Source organism: Haemaphysalis longicornis, unplaced genomic scaffold (genome assembly GCF_048455015.1).
Source record: "Haemaphysalis longicornis isolate Haplotype H1 unplaced genomic scaffold, Haemaphysalis longicornis Haplotype H1 scaffold_3, whole genome shotgun sequence".
In the NCBI taxonomy this organism is placed as follows: Eukaryota; Metazoa; Arthropoda; class Arachnida; order Ixodida; family Ixodidae; genus Haemaphysalis; species Haemaphysalis longicornis.
This window is the reverse complement of record NW_027526335.1, coordinates 57058017-57083903: the sequence shown is the minus strand read 5'-3', so window position 1 is coordinate 57083903 and position 25887 is coordinate 57058017. Positions and strand designations below refer to the sequence as shown.

At 48.7% G+C, this 25887-nt stretch overlaps 1 protein-coding gene across 1 annotated transcript in view; it reads right to left on the bottom strand.

Moving 5' to 3' along the window:
• LOC144173263 (uncharacterized) overlaps positions 1-25657 on the bottom strand; it is a 59074-nt gene extending 33417 nt beyond the window's left edge. The window contains exons 1-2 of the mRNA XM_077701750.1: positions 25605-25657; positions 6115-6178 (exon numbers count right to left, since the gene is read on the bottom strand). Of these exons, the coding sequence (XP_077557876.1) occupies positions 6115-6172 (58 nt within the window). The 5' untranslated portion in view covers positions 6173-6178; positions 25605-25657. The remainder of the gene's footprint in view (positions 1-6114; positions 6179-25604) is intronic.
• Positions 25658-25887: the final 230 nt, after the last annotated feature.

Genomic DNA, 25887 nt, shown 5'->3' with positions numbered 1-25887 from the left:
TTGTCTTTATGACCTCTTTAATGTGGATAGCAACCAACATATGCTGATGTGAGCCCTTCGGCTGAATATCGGCGTCCCTCTGTTTCGCTCCAGTGCCTCCTAATACAGATGCGGCTCTTAATGCGTTCATAAAATGAAGAGAAGCTTCGAGTTTTGAAAAAAAAAATACTGTGCCAAAACAGAGAAAAGAAAGGAGGCAGGTGAAAGTTTCGGTTTTCATTTTTCTAAGTTTGTTTATGCACCTTGTACTCCAAGGAAACGTGGCGAAAACCGGGTTTCGCCAACCGCTTCGGTTTTCGCACTGTTCGATGAGGTGTCTAGCCGTCTTGTGTCTTGTCTAGGTGTCTTGTCTTACGACAAGATGTATGATAAAATAGAGGTTAAAAACATAAGCATACACCAACGCGATAGCGGCTAAGCGTGCTGAAAGCAAGTGTAATAAACGAAAAATGTCGGCACCGGCAAGCAGCCGACAATGCAAAGACTGCGCTTGGAGGGGGGCTGATATGCGAAATGAGGATTAACAAGCTTCTTATCGCAATTATAAGCTTCCTGCTGCTGGTAAACAGCCGACATCCGGCTGCACTCTCCTCGAGGACGTATTGCACCTGTTTATTGACCGTGGTTAACGCGTGTCTCTGAACCGCTTAAAGGAGCCATGAAGAGAAAATACAAGTTTGTTTTATTCGAGATATTTCGTGTTTTATAGTGTCCCCAGCACTTGCCGAGATGCAAACGATGTTTTATTCACTGAGAAATTAATCAATTTACGTTAAAATTTTGATTTTCCCGCTAAATCGTGTGTCTTCGTGGTCCGCCATGACATCACAGGTACCGACCGCTCTGCAGCCGATTGGAAAGCTTTTGTTTACCGTTAGTGAACCTAGATGGCGCCACCATACCGTGGCAAGCCGTTTTCTGCCTCTGGTTTGTTTTTGACAGTATTTGAACCTGGCTTGTTTTTGTTCAGGGACAAAATAAACGTTTCGTGAAACAGAGTGCTCGCTGGACAAATATGGTCACGTAATACACAGTTGCCTGCGTCAATCGACCAGTGTCGCCTAAAACTATCCCAAAGCCCCGCAGTCCTGTGCAGCTAAACCAAGCGTAGTTCGCGCAGCACTAACAGCAGTACGCATCGGTACTTCTATGTTTACGTGTGCTTTCGTAACGTCCATTGTCGGTCCCACAATTTTCACTGGTTTAAAAAGAATGTGCTTTAAATTTAAGCGTAAATATCTCGTTCGGCAAGCACATAACCTCTGCCTAATTTGCGTTTGCTTTTGCCGGCCTCCGCCAATCGCAGAGCTGGCTGGTATCACATCATAGGTCCTGTTGCGCGAAATGAGCGAGTGGGTCGCATGGCCTTTCCCTTTTTTCCTAATTATATAGCTTATTTGAGCGAAGTTTACGTTAAAAGTGGTGTCAGTATGATTCTAACGAGGCAATCTTTTGAATGAACCAAACTTGTGTTTTGTCTTCGTGGCTCCTTTAAGGCTGTCCTACAGTTGACATTGAAAGAGAGGAGTCCTTAAAACACGTGTTTACGACAGTTTATTTTCCCAAGCCCGCAGCATTACGGAATGTATGTCGATCTCTTCTTTTAGGGTGAGACACCACCGGGCAGATATTGGAGAGCTTTAGCTTATCGTGTGTACCAAGTGTTCCGTGAGTACCGTGTGTACCGGGACCCGAGTGCGCATGCGCGGACGGGCACGGCGGGGCTGGCCACTCCTCAGCGGACTGAATGAGCGGGCAAGGCGAGGGCCGAACGCCCGTCAGCGGAACTAAGTCACCGTACCGGAATGAGTGCGCGCATACCCAGTCGTGTCCCAGTACAAACGGAACACACGGAACATACGGTATACACGGTATGCTAAAACTCTGTACTAGCTCTGAACGAACGCTTGCGTCCACGTGCAAAAGCTCGCTTGTCGTGGGCAGCTGCTTCTTCATGCTCGGTGGCGGGGGACAATTCCGGCGGCTGCTCCACTGTCCGATTCTGAGGCGTGTAGGCAAGCGTGCTCCTGTCGCCTTTGTGGACTCCCCGGCCACAGCTGGCGCCCACCGATTCGGTAGCTTGCGTGAGCACTAACGTGGAACGTTGGACTCCTTCTTTTTATTAGTTCCAAGGTCACGTCGACTATTGTGCACTAACTGTGGAATTTGGCACGGGCTTTCGAGGGTTTTGGGGGGTAATTTCCTTCGTGCCAATATGGAATGTTACGGGCTACACATCTAGCTCACGCTCTGGGGTAAGGAAGTGAACATTCTATTCGTATTTGTATAGAGTGTGACCAGCTGCGATTTCGGGAAACTTTCCATCAGTAGCTGATGCTGTAAATGCAACTAGCTCGTGGCGGTAACGGGCTTGGAGGGGGAGGACTCGGCCTACCTAGATGGAGGATATCCTCCCCTTAAACGCGCCGACCGAGCGTAGATTTCAGTCACGGAAACCTTCAAAGCTCCTTCTTCCAACTTGTCAACGGTGCGACGTCCACGCCATTGAGGCACCTGTAAGTAGGAGCCGGCCTTTCAAGCCTCACTGGGCTTGAAAGGGCGGTTCCACCTGATGTGCTTTCCATTGCTGAAGTTTATTAGATACCCATGCCCTCCAGGTAACGAAGTATGGATTCGCACCTTTGATTGTTCGTGTTAAAAATAAAGCCAAGATAAATAGTTATACATTATAATAAATTTCCGCTGATAGGCTTCATTAGCCTTGTGTGCACTTAAAAGGCAGATGAAAGGGATTTAAGAAGGCAACTAGACAAACGACGAGGTTCAGCGTAAGGTCTTGCAAGAAAAGTGTTGTACGAATTCGGACATTTCGTAATGCAGTGCGTGAGGTTATATCGCCTATAACGATTTCGAGTAAATTGATATAACGGGCCTAAAATTTGTGCCCTTAGTTGTTGAGAAATGTCAGTAGGTGAATTATGGCAAAGTAAACCTTAGGTGATTTTTTTTTAAATTGTAGAATAATAAGCCGTACAAGATGGAATGAGATATTTGACTCTATTTCCTATCGGAAACATTTACTACGGTATGACAGAAGCAGCTAACGATTTATTCTTTACGGGGTTGGAAACGGCGGTTTCGCATGATGTGTTAAGGAAATTTTTCACGCTGTTTGCTGTAAACACGAGCACAGTTACTTTGCGTCAAGGAAAGGGACGGCTCATAGGGGACGGTTCATCTCAGTGTTGCCGGGTCATGTTCTGAGAAGCTTCTGAATAGAGATAGTGACACAGTGAATACTTTTATGTAGAAAACCACGGCCTCAGCATTCGCGCGTGACGTTTCTCCAAGTAGGTATAACAAGCTTGGATAAGGTTGTAAGACGTAAAAAAGGGAAACACAGTGAAGGCCGGGCGCTTTTATGCCAAGAGCAGGCGAGTTAGTAGGGTACACTTTTCAGATTCTTCTTTGTTTGTTTGTTTATTTATTAAACCGTTATGGCGGAAAATAGGGTAAAAATTTGCACTCAGCAACTTGACGGAGCACTACATCCTCTTTTCTACTCTGCTCTACTCGTATGAAGAGTTGGTAATGCTTAAAGGGGCCATGAAGACAAAATGTAAGTTGGGTTTATTCGAAAAAATTTCCTCGTTAGAACAACACCTATACTACTTTTAAAGCAAAGTTCACTCGTATAAGCTAGAGAATGAGGAAGATTGAGAATGGGCATGCGACTTACCAGATACTACACGGCACTAGTAATGATGAACTGTTTCCCGCTTGTGCGATTGGCCGAGTCCGATAAAATGAAATGCATATAACAGAGATTCTAACTTTGCAAGCGAGCTATTTGCGCTTTAAAATAAATGAAAATTGTTTTCGTACCAGTAAGAATGGCGGGGTAAGCAATAGAAGTTACGAACGAACACCTAAACATGTACGGTTGTGCACCGATACGGGAATACCGCCGGCCGACGCTGCGAAACCCCGCCTTCCCTTGTGCAGACGATACTTTGGGACAGCATCGGCCTGACATAGACTTCACTGACTCAAACGTTTTTTACTACTACTACTACTGCTACTACTACTACTACTACAACAACAACAACAACAACAACAACTACTACTACAACAACAACAACAACAACAACAACAACTACTACTACAACAACAACAACAACAACAACTACTACTACTACTACTACTACTACTACTACTTCTACTTCTACAACAACAACAACTACTACTACTACTACTACTACAACAACAACAACAACAACTACTACTACTACTACTACTACTACTACTACTACTACTACTACTACTACTACTACTACTATTACTACTACTACTACTACTACTACTACTACTACTACTACTACTACTACTGACATAAGCGACACTGCCACTAATTATGTCACCCTGTATGTCGAGTCATACGCAACGTTTCAGGAAAGATTACTGTGAAGCGCAAATGAACCACGGCACGCATTGGCCCCAGTCAGAAGTAAACTGAGCGATCGACGAGCGGTATCGGTACGCTATCTAGGAAGGCCGACGGTAGCCAAGCGCGTTGTGTCATGGTCTCCTAGTAGCTTCCGGTTCCTGTTGCATGGCAGCGTTCGAATGCTACGCGGAATCAACATTCTAAATCTCCGTTCAAACTACCTGCTTCTAATACATCATCGCTGGCGTCACGAAGCATGCGATGAAGCGGAGGCATTAAAATTTTTAACGGGTTCAATTTTTAGTGAGGAACGCGTTGTAGCTGGTAGACAAACGCTGAGGGTACTACAAAGCCCAAATATTTGAAATGAAACAATGTGGTATGTTGCCTTCATATACTCGTTATTATTAAGTATTTCTACGCGGACTTACAGAGGGAACTCGTCCATCCGTCTTTAACGCTAGATGTGTCAAATTTTCGCCACATAAGGAAGTGCAGCCTCAGCGTCTTACGGCCTCAGCGTCTTCATATCTTCATATACGGCTGCTTATGCAGCTCCTAAGTATCTCTTCCCAACAATGTATTTCTGTACAATAGTGAAGCCATCTTTAAAAAAGGTTCGGTATGTAGCGCTTTGTAGCGCATGGGGTCTTGCGCAGGTAATTATATAATGGCCTAGGGCTTTCATGCTTTGATATCAGACTTCGTACATTGCACCGAAAAAGTGCCTCCCCAGAAAAGCGTTTGTGTTTATTAGTGAAACCGACTTTAAATGGGCTTGCTGTAGAGTGGTTAACGTCCTATACTTGATATACTAGTCCGCTCATATTTCCGCTAAATCGTCTTCTCAGCAATGCACCTTTGAAAGCCGACTTTCAAGGGGCTCGGTGCGCAGCGCTTCATAGGAATACGTGGAGCCTTATGGAGCTATAATTGGCGAATGCCTTCACACCTTGATATCAGACCACTTGCAATGTCCCGAAGAGATGTCCCCCAAACAATAAATTTGTGTAAAGCAGAGAAGCCAACTTCTTAACAATGCAGTCAAGTATAACTGTGCAGCCAACTTTAAGGAAGCTGAGTGTATGGCAGCGCTGATTAGACATTTATCCGAGAATTTCTACTACGGCGTTTTTTACGATTTTTTATACACAAACACAGTTTACCACAAAAATATGCGACAATACATATGCCCGTATTTTTTTTTTTGAAAGTTGGTTATACAAACTTGCTGACTACATGCCAGTATGTCACAACTTGGATGCCAGAAAAGTAATAGCCCATTATAATGACTTTGGGCAATGAAGAGATTTAGCGCATGCGCAGGAAGGTAACATTTAAAGCTCGCCCGAACAATAAAAGATTATGAACTAGCCTCATGTGTTAACGTGAACGAAACAGATGCTTGCTGTCAAACATATCGTACGTCTCGCCCGTGCCGTTCGCCGAATCTTTGCCAATCCATTTAGATGAAAAGAAAATACCGAATTTCTCAGAGTATATTTGCAAGCTGTCCGTTAACGGCTGGGCAAATTTTGCGTTTTTGTTGAGCCATAGCAGATTGAAACATCCCACAGCGTACCCGGACATGCCCTCAATCTATGCGGAGGCCTTTGCGTGTCCTAGAAGGCGTGAGCCCGTCTTGTAATTTCTCTCCCGTGCTCGGTTGCGCGCTCGCGCCTGTAGGGGACAATGCGTGCACTCACCCAACAATGCTGCGACCACCAGCGCGACGGCCACAGGAGCCCGCAACGTGTCAGCCATCTCCTTCTGCGAAGCGGACGGGCGCGTGCGTTACGGCGCACGTTAGAGAAGGAGCAGCAAGAAAAGGAACAACGGCGACAGCTTTCAGCAGCGGACGGGGCGCAGCACGCGAGCAGCACGCGTGTTTGTGTGATGCTGCCCGGCCCGAGCTACACGCGGCGCCGATAATGTCGCGCTTGCCCGTCTCGCTTAAGCCCAATCAATGAACTCCTGCTCCGGCTGCGAGGCGGGCCAAATTTGAATGACATACGCGTGCGCGCGCCTCCGGCAGGTGCGCGGCCGCGTGTACCGCCGCCGCAGAACCGCTCTCCTCTGCTGCTGTTGCTGCTGCTGCTGCTGCTTGGCAAGCAGTGTGGAGACACCACGCGCTGTCGCGACAGGTCTACGACTGTGCGCTTCTTGTGTGTGAGTGCGGCGGCTTTGTAAAGCGCCACTGAAAGAACCCTTTCGCTCCGCTTTTTAGCACTTCAGGCTTTGCTTAGGCCTAATCTCCCTCCCTTTCTCTCTCTCTCTCTCTCTCTCTCTCTCTTGCTCTTCAACGATGTGTGGCAAGCTCCCTCTAAACCTGCCCTTCATTAATATGCTTTGATTCAGCTTCGATGTAAAGCACGTGAAAGTTATCAGAGTACGCTGGCGATGCGATTGCGCTCGGATATGCCCGCAGTGTTTTGGGTGGGCCAAGCCTTTTGCTTACGCTGAATGAAACGCCCGCCATTGGTAGGTCATCTGCCTCTCTTTCTCGTTTTGATTTAGCTGTCTTTTGCGGGTATTTGAAAACTCGCGCCTTTGGGAACGTGCCCGACACTTTGTTCACCAACAGCTCTGTCGATACGTCGCCGCTTTTAGGTCTAACTCCATTTGAATCCCTTCGATGAAATTTGGACATATTTATTTAAACAAAGAATGCCTGGCACCGTGACTATTTACGCGTTTTGTTGCTTTTATTTTGACGCGTGATGGAGCAGGCAGTTGCTGCCACAGATCCTTTTCGCTGCTCCAGGCTACCTAATTTGAATAAAAATGAGATGAAGGCATTCACACTGCCTACAGTCTGAAGAGTAAGCCGTTAATCTTAACCAAAAGATGAGCTTTTGTATTACTTATGGAAGAGAAAAGCAAAACGCGAAGAAAAACAAGAACGAAGAAGTGTATACGTTTTCTGAAACTCTTCATAGGGCACATTCACAGTTAACGTTATACAAGCTAGTTGAACCTTGTACGTCATTACGGTGGTTGTGTTGGAAGAAAGAGAGATGAGAGAGCGAGAACATAAAGGAGGAGAGAAACGGGGGAGGGAAAAGAAGTGAACGCTGTATAGGGGCAGCTGGGTGGCTAGTTCCCTATAAAAAGCGGACTTCGGCTTCTTTTTTTACCGAGTCGCTTGTATATTTTTTTGAGCCGCTTGTTGCTTGTTTTGGGATTCCTCGCGGTTTTTTTTTTCGGTAACATTGCTATTGCTACGCCACGTTCACAACCACGTTTTTCATTAAAAAACTTGAAGAACATTGTGGGTAGAGGTGTTAGATTTGGCGTATTCAATTGTTGAGGGCTGTTTTAAGAAGAAAAAAAAAAAAAGAAAACGGTTCGCTCTCTCGTCGTTTGCCTTGCCCATCAGAAGTACCGATGTCGAGCGCGTGTTGTCACACATGGTGAAGTACCGTGATGGAAAACAGACTGGAGGACCACCTATTTAGCGGCATCCACGTAAGTTACGCCCTCAAGTTTTGATGTACTTACTCCTGGGACTTTCAAGTGACCGCAAGGACATTGCATTTTTTTGAACTCGAAAAGCATGCATGGTTCAGCCAAAGTGAGAGCTGAGGATTTTCCAGATGAGTTGCACATATACGACAATGACTGTGTGTGGTTGACGTGTGAAACAAAGCATACGTTGTAGAATCAGAAATTAAGTGAATTTTGTACTGGTGTGATCAACATAACCGACAATAGTGCATTGAACTGAATGAAAAGTATCTACAATAAAAATCAAATAAGGGCTTTCGTTTACAACTTTTTACATTTTAGAGACATAGAAACATTTGTTGTGACTTTTTTATTCCCAAATCATATTTGAGCGAGTTTTCGCTTAATTATATCTATTGGACTTTTTTCAAGATAACGAACATTTCTGAACTCCCGTTTGTTTGTTTGTTTTGGCCTTTTTCAAAAGGCCGCGCCGCGTCTTGAAAGCATATCTGTTCAAGCTATTGGTTGCGCCGTCGATAAACAGAAAGAAAAAAAAACACCAAGAAGATACCGAGCACACGTGAGCGTGCGTCTCGTGAGGAGCTCCCGAAGTCATCCAGGCTTGCGCGTAGGTTTGCGCCACGTGAGGGGCTCGCAAAAAGAAAAGAAGAAAATACTGAGTGCAGGTGCCAGACAGCGTTTGAGCAAACAGCCTCCCCTAGAAAACCGACTGTCTTCTGGTTCTGACGTCACTAGCTCCGCGTTGCTAGGGGCAACCATTCGCGCTCATAAAACTCGGAACTGCCGCGACGGCGGCGGCAGAGCTCTTTCTGACTTTGTACCGTACACACGAAGGATGGGGCGATCAAAGAAGATCCGGACGCCGGAAAGAGAGGTGGCTTATCACGAAGCGCACCGCGCTGCCAGGCGGCGAGAAGGCAATCGCCCAGGAGAACAAGAAAAAGTAGCGCAGGTCTTCAACGGCGAGGGTGCGCTCGTTGAAGACGTTGCTGCGGCGGACGATGAAGTTTACGAAGACTGAAAGGGGCAATGTACAAATAAAGCACTTATATACTTTACTTTAACTTGATTTGGTCTTCTTCTGACGAGCGCCGTATATACACACGGAGTAAATGGTTCCGAGTGACATATGGTCTTCGCCGAGCTTAGCTTAGTGAGACGTGCACAGCTCTGCTGAGACATCAGGCTTGCACCATCGGGCAGGCCGGCTTGGATTTTTTGGGGCTTCTTTTTGAACGATTAGTTGCTTGTTAGCTCCGCAGAATCTGGCTACGCTGCAGGGCTGGCAGTCCAAGCTTTGCATACACAAGCTGGTAGCTGGTGCTTCCGAGCGGCACTTTTTCCAAAATCATGCGTAACGCATGAACAAGGTTCGTGTCCCGAAAGAATGGAGAGGGATGGGAGAGAGACATCTGGCATAAATATCCAACTCACAACAATCCAAACCCCGGACGAGAGCACTGACAGCTCCGCTGTAAAAGACAATGTTGGCATGTCTTTGCGTTGTTCCTTGCTCCATGCCTGCGCAGTAAGGGTAGCAGCACTGCATGTTACAGGTAATAGAGTCGCCGCAGCAAAGAGTGGTGTCAACACTAACACGTGGGGCGTAAGGATGAGTGGCGCCTTTACCACGCTTATAAAGCAGGTACGGGGACGATTCGTGAAACTCTGCATTATTGGGATGAGTGTGATGTGACAACGGGAACCATGTTCCACTTGCTTGAGAGTGACACGGACGCTGACCCCTGCTCCTCACCATGAGGAAAGGGAGAAAAGGGATGCCGACCTTAAGAGAGCTTCCGTAATGAAAACAGAGGCCTAAAAGAGCGTACGCGTTTACCGGAGTATGAACGTAGCCTAAAGGGAGGATGAACTGAGCCTTGTCGGCTTTCTTCGGTTCTGGCGTTTTGTTGCGCAATTCTCGAGGATGCATCAATATAAGCGGGCCTGTTAAGTTTGGGGGTTGCTTCGCCTAATTCCCAAGACTGGCCTGGGATGTTTTTTCTTTTCTTTAATTTTCGTAGAGGCTCGGACCGAGTGTCAACTAGCCGGCCTAGATGGGCTGAGGGGTGCGACACGCCGCAGATAGAAGCACTTCCTTCGAGTGCATTTTTTTTTTGTCTTTCTCTCGGGGCGGCGGACACCACTTAGCGCTTCGGCGGCAACTGGTAATCGGTTGGCCCTAATTCTCGGAAGCATGCGAGGCGCGGGGGCCATGTGGTTTCGCACCGGGCGCGTTGAGTGTCCAGGCTGCGGCGCGGGACCAGTAGCGGCAGCGCAGCGGCCGGGTAATAAATCGCTGGATGGACTCGTCACGAAGACGCGAAATGTCAAGGCGGCGGCAGCGGCGGCGACGGCTTTCTTTGAAGCTGTAACACGCTCTGTTTTGTTTTGCATTCGCGGATGACCGGAAATGGAGCGACAACTGGACCTAAGTTCTCAGAACCGTTGTAGGTTGGAAACGGGCATGGTGCGGCGGCGGCGACCTTTGGTAAACAAGCGGCGACACGCCGCAGGCGTTTGTTGGCATGTGGAGTTCGGGGAGTAGGCCTTGTCGGGCGTGTAACAACGCGTCAGACTTGGTTAGTTTGTTTTTCGTCTCGCGGTTTCTGGTGCGAATCCTTTCTGAGTATTGACGTCTAGTTGGCGGGGAATGGGAAAGGAGTTTGAGACAAGGGGTGGGCCAATTGCCTAATTATGAGCTCCGCCTGTGGCGGCTGTGTGGCCTAGGAATGGCCATATATTTTCATTATGTGTCCTTCTCTGTCTCTTCAGTTCCGCCTTTCGTGGATGCGTGTTTTAAAAAAAAAATAAAACCAAGGTGTTTGTTGTAGAGAGGGGAGAGAGCCCCGCTTGATGCGGGATCGTCTCGAGCTTTCCTCGAGCAATGGTACTGCGATGTCTGTTGTAACTTAGCTGTAAATATTGAATAAAGTGTAAATATCGTGGAGCAGACCGTCGTCAGCTATGTGCCTTCGATCAGCGAGCCATCTTCAAAATCAACATCATCGATCGATGAGGAGGATGAGGAGGAAGAGGGAAAAATATCAGGCTCAAAATAAAGTTTTTCCTCTTCCTCCTTTTACCACACGGCTCTAATTGTTGTAGTCTGCCTGCAGATTTTTATGTGGAAACCTGGAGATTCTTGTGGCGAATCTGATCAGCGAATCTGCGGGTTCTATTCAAATCCTTCAAACTGAAGACATATGACGGATTAGCGGCTGACTTCCCTCTACCATACATGAAACCTTATTAGTCACCTGATTTACCTCACCAAGAAAAGGTTGGAGGAGAAAGGATATTACCAGCCTTTAAGTGCCTACAAAGGAACGAACCAACTGCCTATGAATGACCAGGCCACTCTCTATCTGCGATGCATAACACCCACATCTGAGACACCACCCCCGAACTACACCGGTTGCACCATATATCCACCAGCATGCCCACACTGAAACGTACATCCAACGCTGTACCACATCACGTGAACTTGTCAGAACACACCAGCAGCCCTCATTATTCGCACGCAGGTCGGACCCTGATGAACAGCGACAGTCGGTGGACCGGGCACGCAGGAGAGCATTCACCGCACGAACCCTGGACTAAGGCGTTCTCCTGCTCTCTAGCGTGAACCTCCTCTCACTAGAAATAAATGTTTTACCACCATTTCCACCACCACAACTCTAGCCTGGATGAGCCCAACTCTGCTTACAACTAAGCCTTTTCATCGAGCAATAAGAACAGCTCAGCAAGCGCTGACACCACAACCTACAGAGCCCTGTGGAACTTGGAGGATGCCGGTATAGATTCACTTCTTGACCATATATACAAAGCCTGGGGCCAATGTTTCATTTCCGAAGTATGAAAACGCGCAACAATGTCCTTCATGCAAAAACCAGGCAAACCACTGACCACCAAAACCCAAAAACCAACTTCCACCACCTTCCGCTTGGGCAAGTCTGCCGACTCCAAAACTTCCTCGATGGGATGGGGCAATTTCTACTCACCAACCTTGGCTTCCGCCCACACGTTAGCATTCAAGGCAACCCCCTTCAACTAAAGGAAGCCGTATTTTACAACACCACCCGGAAAACCCACAGGGGTATAATGGTGTTGGACCTCAAGGGAACTTCTGATAGCGTGCTACCCAATGGGATTAAGATAGGCGACTTTGAGTCGAGCACCGTCCAGTTCGATGATAAGGACATCCAGCTAGGAGGCAATATCACTCTTTTCCACCTACTTTCTGCGCAGTCGACATAACTTATGGAACATAACTTATGGAACTCAACCGGACGCCTTGGACAAGCTCCACAATACACTACAAGAAGCCGAGACATCATTACCGAACATGTGAATAGCATGGCCTCCAGTTGTGCACCTAAGAAGACAGAAGTATTCTGTGAAGAGGGGCACATCTCAAAAATCCAGTCCTACAATCCTTCCTCACCACAAAATGATAGATGGTGAGTACGACATGCGGGCCAGTCTGGACAGTGGTCCCCATATAGAAACCAACAGCATACATACTCATTACTAGGCCAACAACTCGACAAACTAGGCTACATGATCCAGGGTGAGAGAGAGAGAAAAAATAAAATTGGCGCAGCTTGCACTAGCGGTGCAAGGCTGGAGAAACAGCAGAGCTGGGGGTCGACCTGGCTTCTCCCCACGCTGACCGCGGATCCCAGGAGAGAGGGAGCAGCCGCACCGCAGAAGCGCAAAGCCGTTTGGGACGACACTGTAAAGCAAAGACCATTAAAATGTTTTGTTCAGTAGGAATTGTCATCCATTCCGTCGACGTCTTCCGACAACACAGCCGCATAGGGGAAGTCCTCTTTTAGCGCCCCCCCTTCCCCCCCGCTAGACCTCCACTTCGTCAGACTGTCTTCGGCGCGCCGGACCCGCCGCGCGCCGGTCGCTACACGACGACGACGAAGGCGAGAGCTCCTCATGTGGCGTAAGCCCACGCGCAAGCCTGGACGACGCCGGGCGGTCGCCGCGAGGCATTCGCTCATGTGTGCTCGTTATTTTTCTTTTTTTCACAAAGCCACAGCACGAAGGTAGTGTGCGGCGCCTGGCGCCGGGGACATCGGGTGGTCGCCTCGAGGCATGCGCTCACGTGTGCTCGGGGTTTTCTGTCTACGCCGAACGGATTTGCGTCGACCTAAACAGCTGTGCTGTGAAAAAAAAAGGAAGGACAGAAACAAAAAAGAAAGATATAAAGAAAGAAAGAAAGAAAGAAAGAAAGAAACAAAGAAACAAAGAAAGAAAGCTTGAATGAAGCAGAGAAGTGAGCCTATCAGTGAGACCCAGCGCTCGTGTGCGTCGATATCTGTTCCTTTCTGTCCGTGTTCCAGCTGCGCTGTCGCCCCCTAATTATGTTCTACCAACAAGTCCAAATAGCCACTTCAATGCATTTCATTTCTAGCAGCAAGCTTGGCCTGCTACTCCGTATGGGAATCATGAAGGGTGAAGGTGAGTGAAGGCATGTAATCAAACAAGAAAGCGCGCAAACACTAAAAACCACAGGAGCAAAAACATCAACTGCCGCAGGAACGCACAGATAACCCACGCACTGGGTATGTTTGAACATAACTTTTCCGGGATTCGGCCCAGGCGTTTCCCGACGATTTAAGGTAGAGTAGGAGAAACACAGAACCGCCTTGCGAAATGCGCTGTGGATAGTATAAATGACATGCCTATTTGTCTAATTTACAGATGCCTCTCTCAAATTCAATCCGATGTCTCTCTCCATTTCAATCAAACATTATATTATATAAGGATTATATAAGGGGAACCCCGGTTACATGTCCGCGGGTTTTACGACAACCCGCGTTTTACGACGGACTAGTGGAGTCCCGGCGACGTCCCCGTAGAAACAATGCATTAAAAACCTCGGTATCCGACGCGATTTCATGACTTACCCGCGTTACCCGACGACCCACGCGGAGCGTACGACCAACTGGGGACGAAATGAAAGTGCTGCAGGAGTGTTTCGCGCTAAATCGCTTCTCTCCGCCATACCTTTCTTCTCCGTCTCATCTTTCGTTTCTGCCCCCTCCAGCATCCGCCCGCTGGTGCGCACAATTGCTCTCCCTTTCTCCTCGCTAGCAAAAAAATGCTTCATGTGGCCGGAATCGAACCTGGGTCTATCGCGTTTTGAAGCCGGCGTCTATTCGATTGCTCCGTTTCGAAATTGTAGAAGCGGTTTGGACTTGGAGAGGGGTGCATGGACGTCCAAGATTAAAAATTTACACTCCACCGTGTAAAGAAGGCAAAGAACCATCACGACAGAGCTTCGTGTTCAACCACGGCGCTTGTCGGACGCATCACATGTGACCGTTGCTGTGTAGCGGTCGCCGAGGAACCGTGCAGGTGTCCATCTATCCCACTTAGCAGTGAATCTCCAACGAGGTTACGCTCACAGGCTTCCACATGTGTTTCTCGTGATCATGTGGGCCATAATTCGCACTGGCTGGCAGGAATCTCTGCAGTGGACTGTCCTACAAGGTTTGTTTTAACGTGACTGCCACGTGCACTGCATTATCCTTGTCGCATTTACTTTTCTTTGATTATGGTTTCCGAGCCCTACAAAGCATTAGTCTTAGTTTACATTGAGTTTCTTGCAACAGCCTCAAAAGTCGATAGTAGCCCCGTGGGTACTGGCGCCATGGAAAATTTGCACGACGATACCCGGAATTAGCAAAAAGTCTGCCATGCCTGCGGCCGCGCTCAAGTTCTTCACACTCGAGTATATTTCCAGCACTTACAAAGGCTACACACATGTTTATGCGGATGGCTCGGTTCGCCCGGGCTCATCCGCCATCGGCGTGTGGATCCCATCAGCCCGGTGCACTATCGAAAGAAAACTTAGCCATGAAACATCCTCGACTGCTACCGAGCTGGCAGCTGTGAGGGCTGCACTTCATTACATCAGCGGCCATCATGCCCAGCAATGGGTAATATTCCTCGACTCCGCAGTGCCTTACAAGCGCTCCGAAAGCTTAACAACAACCGCAGTCAGCTTGTATGTGAAATTGCCGAAATTCACACAATGGCAGTGCGCGAAGGCCATGCAATCATTCTTCAGTGGGTACCTGGTCACTCGTACATACAAGGCAATATTAGATCCGACGCAGCCGCCAGCGCAGGCCACTTGCTGAGCAACACAACCCAGCTTCCTTTCTCCCGAGAGGACAGCAACGCCCTTATCCTCGCAAGTGGACGGGCTGCACAAAGGTCGGAGTGGCAGGACCCTCACCGCAGGTATCTACCACTGCATGCTATTGACCCGCATTGTGACTTCCGTTTTCCACGCGGCCTCAACAAGCGGTGTGAAGGAGTTCTGCACCGACTGCGCCTGAATGTGGCGTTTACTCGGAGTTTTAAGTTTAAGATTGGTTGGGAAGATTCCCCCCTGTGCCGGACTTGCGGTGTGCGCGAGACTGTAAATCACTTGGTCTGCGTCTGCCCTCGATACGCTGCTGCGCGAAAAACTGCAGCGAGCTCCCTCTCTCGTGTACGTCATGGAGGCAGCCTCGAACTTTTTCATTTTCTTGGGCCCTGGGCCAATAGTGCTGACAGTACCTTAGGTACAAAAGTTCTGCTCCAGTTCCTACGAGAGACTGAACTGGACAAATCTCTCTAGATCAGAGACAGAGCAAGTGTGTCACGATATCTTCTCTTTCGCACTGTGGCGTTCATCTATTTATTTTTCTTGGGTTGGTGTTGTTACTTTTTTTTCCCGCCGTTTACTTTTCATTTTGTTTGAGCGTTTCCATTAACGATTTTCTTTCCAATTGTATTTTTTTTGTCCGGACTCTGTTGGCAGCAATCTCTTGTTTTTCTTGTCTTTTCTTTTCATTTTTTTTAACGCTTCATGTTTGTCTTCTTCCTACTGTAACCCTGATGTCTGATATGCACCACTCATCAACGTAGTCACCCCCCATCTGGTGTAGCAAGCCTAGTCCCTAGCAGGGCTGACCTCACCAGTTCACATTAAAGAGCATTCTCTCTCTCTCTCTCTCTCTCTCTCTCTCTCTCTCTCTCTCTCTCATCCTGCGGAACAATATTTATAGGCGTTACTAATTTTGTTCGGATTTTACGACCCCGCATTTTACGACACTTATTTTACGATCCCGATAAAGTTGTATAATCAGGGTTTTACTGTAATAATTAAAACCAAGCTGTAGTGTTCTCACTGATGGCGCCTGTAACGTGAAAACGGGCGAAGTGGATCGTGTATCCTGTGACCGGAATCGAACCTGGGTTTATCGCGTTTTGAAGCCGGCGTCTATTCGATTGCTCCATTTCGACATTGTAGAAGCGGTTTGGACTTGGAGAGGGGTGCATGGACGTGCAAAATTAAAAAAAAAAACCTGCACTCCACTGTGTAAAGACGGCGATGAACCGTCACGAGAGAGCTTCGCGTTCATCCATGGCCGTCGTTTGATGGAGTAGTGTCTGATTTTTTACATGCTGGTTTCGGATAGCACATTGAAAATTTTCACAGGCGAGTCCATACGTTGTTTATATTTCAAAACCAGTGCCCCTGCCGAAGGGGACGCGCGCTTCCTCTTTGATGCCTCTGATTGGTCGAGCCCTTCATGACGTCAATACACTTCGGCCGCGCTGGCTGTCGGAAGCAGGTGAAATGATCGGTCGGCAGCTGCGCTTGGCTCCGCGGAGTCAAGCAGGGATTTAATATTTTTACAAAACTGCAACTTCCAGATTTGCCGGTTCAAGTATCTCGGAGCTCGAACTTGCTTTGACTGAGCGAGAACCGCAATGCAATGGCTATCCATATATTCAGCTGGCCGATTTCTTTAGAACATCCCGGCATTACATGCCTCGTTTGGCTTTCGTGCGTACTTTCTGAGCATCATACTTTTTGAGCATGAAAATTGTGCAAACAAGTGTTATAAAAAACCACCGAGTATCATTGACTCTGTGGCGAGCCTCCGTAGAAAACACGGCGAGGAGAGCGTGGCACAGGTGGCCGTTCCGGTCTGCCGGCCGATTTCGGTCTGCGCTCTTCGATCTTCCGGCATCGCGCAAGGGGTATTCACACGAAGGAGAAATCCGCCGTTTGGCTCCTATAAGTGCGCATCACGTGACCGCTACGTCACGGTTTCTCTCCGGCGCACCGCTCCCATCGGAGGTCGGAGCTTCTGCCACTTCTGCTTGCGAGCTACAAACGATCCGATGCTTGGCGGCGGAGGCGGCGGGATTTAGTCTGCTCGGCGGGGAGCTGGCCGAGACACAAGGTCTAGAGCGGTTGCAGGCACTCTATTTTTATTGCTCATTATTACAATGGACGCGAAAATGCGTCGCGCACACGACAGGCGCACTGAGCGAGCCGCGTATAGCACGGTCGCTGGGCGAGCGGCGGCCGCGGCCGCTCAAGTGGCGTAGACCGGCGCAGGTAGCTCGAGCGATAGCTTGTTATCGCTCCACCAGGCGCAAACAGAGCTGTACATGCGAGAAAGGGGATAATGATGTGATGGGAAGTTGCATTAAAAATCGACATCTGCGCCGCTTGCGAGAGCGGCAATCGAATATTCGCCGCAGTGTTAAGCCTAACATCTGTATGCGGGCCCGTAGGAGGACCGGCCGGCTGCTCCCAGCGCGCATCCCCACTCACTGCCTTGCGCGTCGCGCGCCGTTCTCTACCCGCGGCAGCGCCTATATCGCGTCCACGGCCAATTTTCGGGCGGCTGACAGGATCCGTTCGTAGAGGCTTAAGCACAAATTGCCGCCGTAGCGGAATCAGCGGTGCTACGGCAGCTCTGCTTTAGAGATAGGCGACTGCAAACACTGATGTCCGTCCGACCATGGGGGTAAAGCGAGCTCCGAGACCGTACGAATCGTGGGCGCTGACATGATAGAATTCCCATGGTAGCCAGAGCAATTGTATTCAGATTTCAAAAAAGTTGTTCCGTAATTGTTTACCTAAAACAAAGAGCTGAAACAGAATAGTTAAAAATACTTGCTTCTGTAATTAAAACTAGCTCTTTAAAAATCTTTTAGTGTAATTAAGCTCTAATTATTGAACAAAGAGTGAATGTGTAGTTGAGTTTTGGTTTCGATTTTCTTTAAGTGCGCTAGGAAGTGGCGAGGCCCTTGCGCCTATACACCATTTTCCTTGCTAGACATGGAGGAAAGAAAAGGTTAGGAGAGGCCCTGACGTCACATTTGTGAAGCCGAGTCCCGCCATGACTTGAGCCCACGGAGCCCAGCACTCTATCCCATCATCCTTTGCTATCTCCGGTTTGATTTGACTAACATGGCGTCGCCCTGCCCTCCCGCTTCGAAGCGAAAACAGCTTCGTCGCTAATTCCTCAGTGCGATGTCATCATCTAAGCTGTTGATTTCGCCTTCAATTTGCCCATTCTAACCCTCACCCAAAGTTTCAATCGAAAAACAGCCTTCGTTTTTGAGATAGAAGGACGATTTTTCAGCTCTTAAGCCTGGGAAAGTAGCGTTTGTCGTCGTCATAGCAACAGGCTCGCGCGATGGCGAACGCAGACGCCTCCGACGGCAGAGTTTTCAAACTGGCCTAATCTAAAAACGTTTGTCGTAGCGACTGCGCTGGTTTGCAAGCGTAGCAAAGCAGCCACATACCAAGCGCCTTAAAAATTTGTCCGTTCTATTCGCCCAAATTTGGCCACCGCAGTTGTAAACAAGTAAGCAACATTGTCCGTGGGCTCAAGAAAAATCATGTGACTTCCTCCACACTTTTCGCAATGCATTGGGGTGCTAGGGGCCTCTCCTGAGTATTCTTTCCTCCATGTTGCTAGAGGTGGGCGCCGCCATTTGCTTTTTCTGACCGGACCGCTAGCGCCGTCTATGAAGCGACCGCCGAAACCTCCGCGCTGGGCTGTTAAGTGCTCCGTTCTTTCCGTGCGTCTGCTCGGTACCCGTGCATTACCGAGTGAACCGTAGTGGTTTGGCGTTAAGTTAGCGGTTGCAGTGCTTGTGTGTGTGTGTGTTCTGTTTTGTTTTTAGCATCTGCGTACGGATTTTAGGTCCTAATGTGCTGCCAGAGTGGAAAATGCCGACTCCGGCTGTTGCAAGCAGTAGTAGCAGTGTGGTTGTGGTGCCGCTGGTGCTCCGCCGTTCCGCGATGCAAACGTTCCGGTATGGCACCGACTGACATTGAAATCGATATCGGGGAGTAAATACGTGTTTTCAATGCCACCGCGCTTGTTATGTTCACCGATTAGTCATGTTTACGGAAGCGCGGACGTCGAATGCGGAGCGCGCACAGCATATGTGGGTCACGGTGATCCGTGCTCGCGATGGACTTTCGACGAGGCGATTGCTACGCTGTTGACATTGCAATGCAATATTATGAAGGTTACTGACAAAACGAAATTACCTGGGCGGAAAAATAACACGACCGCACAACCAGTCAACTTACTATTCGAAGGTTGAGCAGAAGGGTCAAAGTTCGGGCGAGTTAATATTGGTTGATCATGATCGTGATCATGATTGACCTAACTCTGCGCAGCGCATGTGGCCTGTCTCTCGGAGCCCACCTTTGTAAAACCGCTGCTTGCACCACAAATGCTTTACGCGAGCAGCAGTAACTGTTTTGTAATTGTAATACTTTAGATGCCGTGCCAACGCAAAAGGAGTAGAAGCTTTTCCTCTGACCGCGTTGTGAACAGGTTGAGCTATTTTCCAAATGCAGCGTTCACGCGTATCTCGAGCTGCGTTTCCACGTTGGGCTGCCTGCTTATCCTGCTATCGACCAGCAGTGTGCGATTGAGAAAGTTATCTTTTCATATCGTTTGGCAGTGTAATGCGTTGGCCTGAAAAAAAGTAAACAAAACGCCGTGATTTTAAAGGTTAGATTAAATGAAAAGGGGATTGTTTAATGCCAATCGGCTGTAATGACAAACAATATATGGTATTTTAAATTGACTACAAGGAACCAGAAGTTATTGTAATGTTGTATTGTATCGGCACTCGTGAAAGATCCCCAGGTAGTCAACATTAACCCGGAGCCCTCCACTGCGGCGCGCCTCATCACCCATGAAGCGTTGGGGCGTTAAACACCATAATGAATCAATTAATCAATCAACCAATCAATCAATGCTGTATTGTAAAAGATAAAGTTGCTTCTAACATTTCAGGGGGTTCCGTTCCCTGTCGCAGCATTGCGTGTAATAAATGGATTTTGCTCCGTCTGCTTGCCGTCCAAGTGCACCCAACAAACCCTGGAGTTGGTCGTTGGTACAAAGTCGTTGCGATTTATCAACGGCATCCACCGATATCTCAACTCGGTGTGCGTTGGGAAGCGATGCAGCAAAAACATGCCGCGACCGCAGTGCATTTTCTCCAGGCAGTGTCGTGCACATGCGTGCTGTCAGTTACTGTTTCTCGCTTTCTCTGGTTGTTCAATAACCCACCACCGCGCAGTGCTGGCCAAGCGACGTTTGCGCCTTGAACTGCATCGCAGCATTGACTAAAACAGTTGAAAGTTCCGCAAAAACTGAGCACACGGTGCGAAATACTCCTGAACTACGCAGCGGAGCACACCGCGCCGGGCGATTTTAACAGCCCAGCGCGCACAGGCAACGCTGGTCGGCCGCCGAGAGAACTGGTTTGAGAGTATTTTCCCCCTTTCCCGGCTGCTTATGGAAAATGGTGTATATTGCGCAGTGTGTGTGTGTGCAGTCTCGAGCTAAGGTCTGCGTGCGTGCAAAACGTGTACAACTGGTACAACTCAGATGCACGCGCTGAGCAACTGCCTCTCCGGGCGCCTGCGAGGCTGTCATTCGTTGCTTCACGTTAAGCACCCTATCTGTTGCCCCTGAACTGACGCCGGAACAGCGATTCCGATCTGACCTTGACTACCTCAAGTTCACTACAGGCTACGGAGTGGAAGCCAGCGATCGTTCCCATTGGAAAAGAAATAAAAGCAGCTTTTACAATCGTTCCGTTTAAGTTGCTTTGTTCATGGAACTTCATACAGCTCTCCGTGCTTCGAACGTTCGCGCAAACGTTCGCGAAGGTAGAACGAAAAAATAGGTAACGAAATGTGGTCTGTTTTTTTATCAGTCACAATACGTCATTGTTCTCTCCTCGCGCGCTCTGTGCAGCAAATTATTGCCATTCAATACTGCCCATTCATTCCCGCAAGCTTTCCCTTTGAAGTGGTGGAAAGCAGCCTGAACTTGACGAATACAGACAGAAAGGAAAACGGGACACGCCGCCGACTGTATTTCGCATACTCCCTTGGCGTGCATTCTGCCACTCCGTTGGCCTGCGATCGACCGCGCTCTTTTGTTCCTGTGCTTCAAAGGGCCGCGACTCACCGGCAATATCAGCGTTGGCCCATAAGATAACGTTTTTCTTTTTGTGTGTGTGTCAATAAAGGTTTCACATTCAGCTAAAGCCACAGTTCACTTTGCTTCCTTTGAAAAGCATTGAGCGACTCGCATATTGTTACAGAATGGCAAATAAAGCGGCACAGCGTGAAAATGCACGGAGATCATGACGGAGATTGATTTTTCTGTGCGCCCCAGTACGGATCAGCTGATTCCTTGGCGTCCTCGCGCATGCGATCAGTCGCATTCGAGCTTGTGCGCAAGTGTTATGTGAGCGTTGCCACATATTGCTCAAATAGTCTCAGTACATATAAGTCACACGCTAAACCGGAAACACGTTGGTTGCCTACCCACAGGAGATAAACTACGCAATGCTATCGACGCCGCCCACACAAAATCCGCCTGGCCAGCGGGCCGCCATGTTACAATTGATCCCGGCATGCTTCGCTAACCGGACGCGGAAGCGCCACAGTAGCACGTTGCCAGATTACAACCCATCGCTTTCGCCGTTTTTAGTAAGCAAAAGCTCAGCTAGCAACCTTCAAATCGTTGTATCATATCTGCCACTGTGTGTCGTACGGTTCCAATGCATTGGCTCAGCGGCGCGCTTTCCCTCTAGAGTCAGTATATTATCTCTATGCGTCCGACAGACACATCCTCCATGTGAGCGTAGGAGCTGGCCGAGCGGAAGTCCGCCTGCGGTGACGTCACCTCCCTCGAATTTCTCTGCTGAAACGCTACGCCGTGTGAATACCCTTTCAGGGGGTCGGGAATCGGGCCACTTTTGTTTGCGTATTGTGGCGCTTTTAGTGCAGGTAGTGCGAAAATATTTCCTTCACGGAAAGCATTCACTGTGCACCTGCTGCGAATCAACTTCTCTTGCAGTACTAAAACCGCTCCACCTCCCCTTAAACATTGCTATCAATCGCCATTACTTAGTCCTCTCGTGCTGATATATAACTACATTTTGACATAGTAACTGAGTCTTTCAGTTCTCACAACTATTAAGAAGTATTTCTCGCTTTTATACTGAGAGCAGCTGCATACGACGACAAACACCAGTCGCTTCTTATCAAATCCTTCGCATGATTTAGATAACATTCAGAATAGTTTCTGTGTTTACTATCGCCCTTTTTCAATCTCCCTCGGTTAAACCTTCAAATGCGCCGCCACTGTGGCATCTCTTCACTGATGTCACTTGCAATCAAATCACGGAAACTGACGTCGTAATGGGAAGTAAGCTAACCTCAGGTAGGGAAGCTAGAAGAGACGTCCTTTTCGGTTGTTTCGTCACTGGTTGCCCATCAATGGTTGCCATCAATCGGCTGGGCCGTAAGAACATGTTGATGGACGGATGACCCAGCCATCAATACGAGACTTGCCATCCTATCCCCAAACGCAAGAAAAAGAATTTGTTTTGGCGTTGTTTACATATTTTTGGCATTAATTCAGCGTCCCTTGATATTTCTGGGATCTTTAACGGGAAAGCATTAAATGTTCCCATTGAGGTAAACAGCCGTTGTTGGCGTCGCCATCTGTAACAGCAAAATGGTTCCTAGACAACGTCTATTTGAAGCGTTTATTTCATAGTGCGAGTCTGTCGCCAACACTGGAGCTTGAGGCGAAATGAAGATCGAGAAAGCCTCACCGGAACCTGCAGTTCGGGCCCTTGAACTCTTCCAAGTTAGCACCTCGGCACCGAAAGCGCTTTGCGGAATTCTCATACTCACGATGTTCATCGTCGGTTTCCGCACGTCGCTTACGCGTAGTTTCGCGGGAGCGTTTGTCGGACGCCGCATTAGTATCGGCACGCCGTTTGACGCTTCACATTTTTTTATGAGCATGTTTCACTGCGTTACCCGCAATGTGAGAAAGCCAACTTACAAAAACCAAGCTTACTCCTTTTTTTTTTTTTTTTTTTAATGGTGGCTTCACTTCTGTGCACAAATGCTACGAAGACATTTTTGGGGGTAGCAATAGAGCACTGCACGGACCCGAGCTGACCCGAAAGCGCAGTTCCGGCCTGGCCCAGCCCGCCGGCCGGACCTGACCTCCCGAAGTTGATTAATGACAGGCCCGGGCAGGGCTCGAGCTCGGCGCCGTCGGTCTGGGCCGGACTCGGCTTAAATTCATGGGCTCGTCCGTTAGTAGTTCCAACGTGAAATGTAGAAAAGAGCATTAAAAGGTATGTTCTGAGTTTATTTTTACGCGATTCTTGGTGTTAGTTGTACGCATTGTTTGAAAAAAAAAAAAAACGTGTTTTGCTAGGTCTGATACTCACTATACTGTAATTGTAATAGCATTTTATGTGCTGCATCAAGATTTTACATTTTGGTGTATAACAAACTAAAGATACGATTACGAGGAATGCTCCAGCGGGGAAGGGATTAATTCAGACAACCTGGAGCTCTGCACCAATGTCCATGTGTACACGTGCGTTTTGTATGTCGCACCCGTCAAAATGCGGCTGCCGTGGCCGGGGATCGAACTCGAGGGGTAGACAAACACCACCACTGAGGAACCACTGTTGGTAAAACATCTAAATGAACGTACATACTCGTGGGATGAAACGTGCAGCGAAAAATTTCAGCAATGTCCACTTTCGCCCGCGACAACCACGCGAACTTGCCGAGAATCTAGTCATTAAAGGTGATGGTTTCTCTCATGCAAGAATACGAGCTATGATTACGCCGATGTGACACGGGAACTGAAGATGGTGTAAGTTAAAGTACGTGCACTTGTTAGCCCTAATGTTTTGTATTTCAGATCATGACGTGCTATACACTGTGTGCAGACTAGATGCTCCGTGTGATTGCCCGATACGATGACACTCAACCAAATATGATAAATTTTCTTCAGCGTCTGCGGCCGGGCCTGGTGACGCGCACGCAGGCCCTCCCCATGCTTAAAAATAAATGACGTGGCCCTGCCCGGGCCTGGGCTTGAAACGACAGCCCCGGGCCGGGGCGGGGCCCGGTCCAGCTTCATTAAGGACGCCCAAGCCCGGGCCGGGACCGAGCTACGGGCTACGGGACCAGGTCGGGCTCGGGCTTCATAAAGCGGGCTCGGGCCGTTCTCGGCCCTTAGAATAAGGTCCGTGCAGTGCTCTACGTACGAATATAAGCTGTCTTATATAAAAGAAATGAAGGCCCATGACCTCATCGGTGTAAGTTTGGTCGTTCCAACCTAGCTTTCCTACAATGCGTTTCCCGAGTCTTCTAGCCAACGACAGCTTTGCTATAAAAAGAACCTAGAAATGACTCTTGAGCATCTAGAAGGCCTACATATTATACAATAACGTCTGTGCGTACCTTTCCGTCACGGTGAGCGCGGTTTTCTCATTTATAAAGATGGTACATACTTCCGACAAACACCTATATGACAACGTGATGCCAACCAAACTGTTTTACGTATTTCGCAATGCTCAAAACCGGTGACACCATGCTCTCATCTCCTCTGTTAGGGCATTGCTCACTTATTTTGTGGGTGGGCGAAGCACGAACGTACGGACAGCGGTAGCAACGACAACAAAACAACCACCTAAGAAAAAAATCCCGTAGTTGTTCAAGGTAGTACTGACGCTGTAGAAATAGAGGTAGCGAATGGCGGGATTTCTACGCAGGTTGAAGCTGACAGAAAACTAACGAGACGCGCGTCATGGGTGCAACGTTGTGGGACCTCTCAGGCAAGCTAAAAAAGAATAGAAAACAAAATAAAAAAGAATTCACACGGAAAAGGTTCAGTTAAAGCCGTTTAGAAGGGCGATACACATACGCAAGAGCGCTTATGAAGAATTATTCAGGTTGCTCCGAGTAACCAATGTAGGCCCCATTCGCCGTTATTTTCCAGCTTAACCTTCTTTGTACCACATCTACCCCTATACACCCTGCCATGTCCACAGCCGTGTCAGCAAGGTGCGAGTAGTGCTCTAGGACCGTAACAAAGAAAAAGATACTTGCATTTTTGTGTCCGTCCACTGCTTCCTCCTTGTAGCTTACATATCGTTGTAAATGTAGCTCGTGCCGGGACACGATCACGTGACTACAACTCCGTCTTATTGGCTGGAGCCAGCGACTGCTCGAACCAAATCAGCGACGACCCGACACACGCATGGTCAATTAACCGCCCCTTTGTCCCAAGAAATTAGCCCGAGACGGTACTGTCCTCACATTCTCCCAGCAGCGTTCGAGCGGCGGTTGCGGAGGCCATAACGTTAAAAGAAGACGCCCTCACAATGGAAGGCGGCGTTACCTGAGCGATACCCCCTTCCCCAGCGCACAGGCGACACGTCCGCACTAGGCCCGCTAATCTGTCGTTGGGCAGGCAACACCAGGGATGGGGGTGTTGGCGCGCGCTCCTTTGTCTCCCCCGTATCCGCAATAACTCACCTGCTCGCACGCGGCCGCGTCCCCCGGTTTTGGCAGGCTTCCCTGATTGTGTGAGCGTTCACCCCGTTCTGACAGCGCCGAGGAGCTCGGCGGCCGTTTTTATGGCCATTCGTGACGAGACGCGTAAAGGGCGCGAACTCGCCCTTCGCGACAGCTGCACGCCGCTTTGGGTCCGAGCCCCTGGAACGGCCAGGGCTTAGCTCGCGGCGGGGAGAGAAGATTGCGGAAAGGGGGCCGGAAGGCTGTCGCGGGAGCGATTAAAAGGAATCTTCGCGAGAGCAAA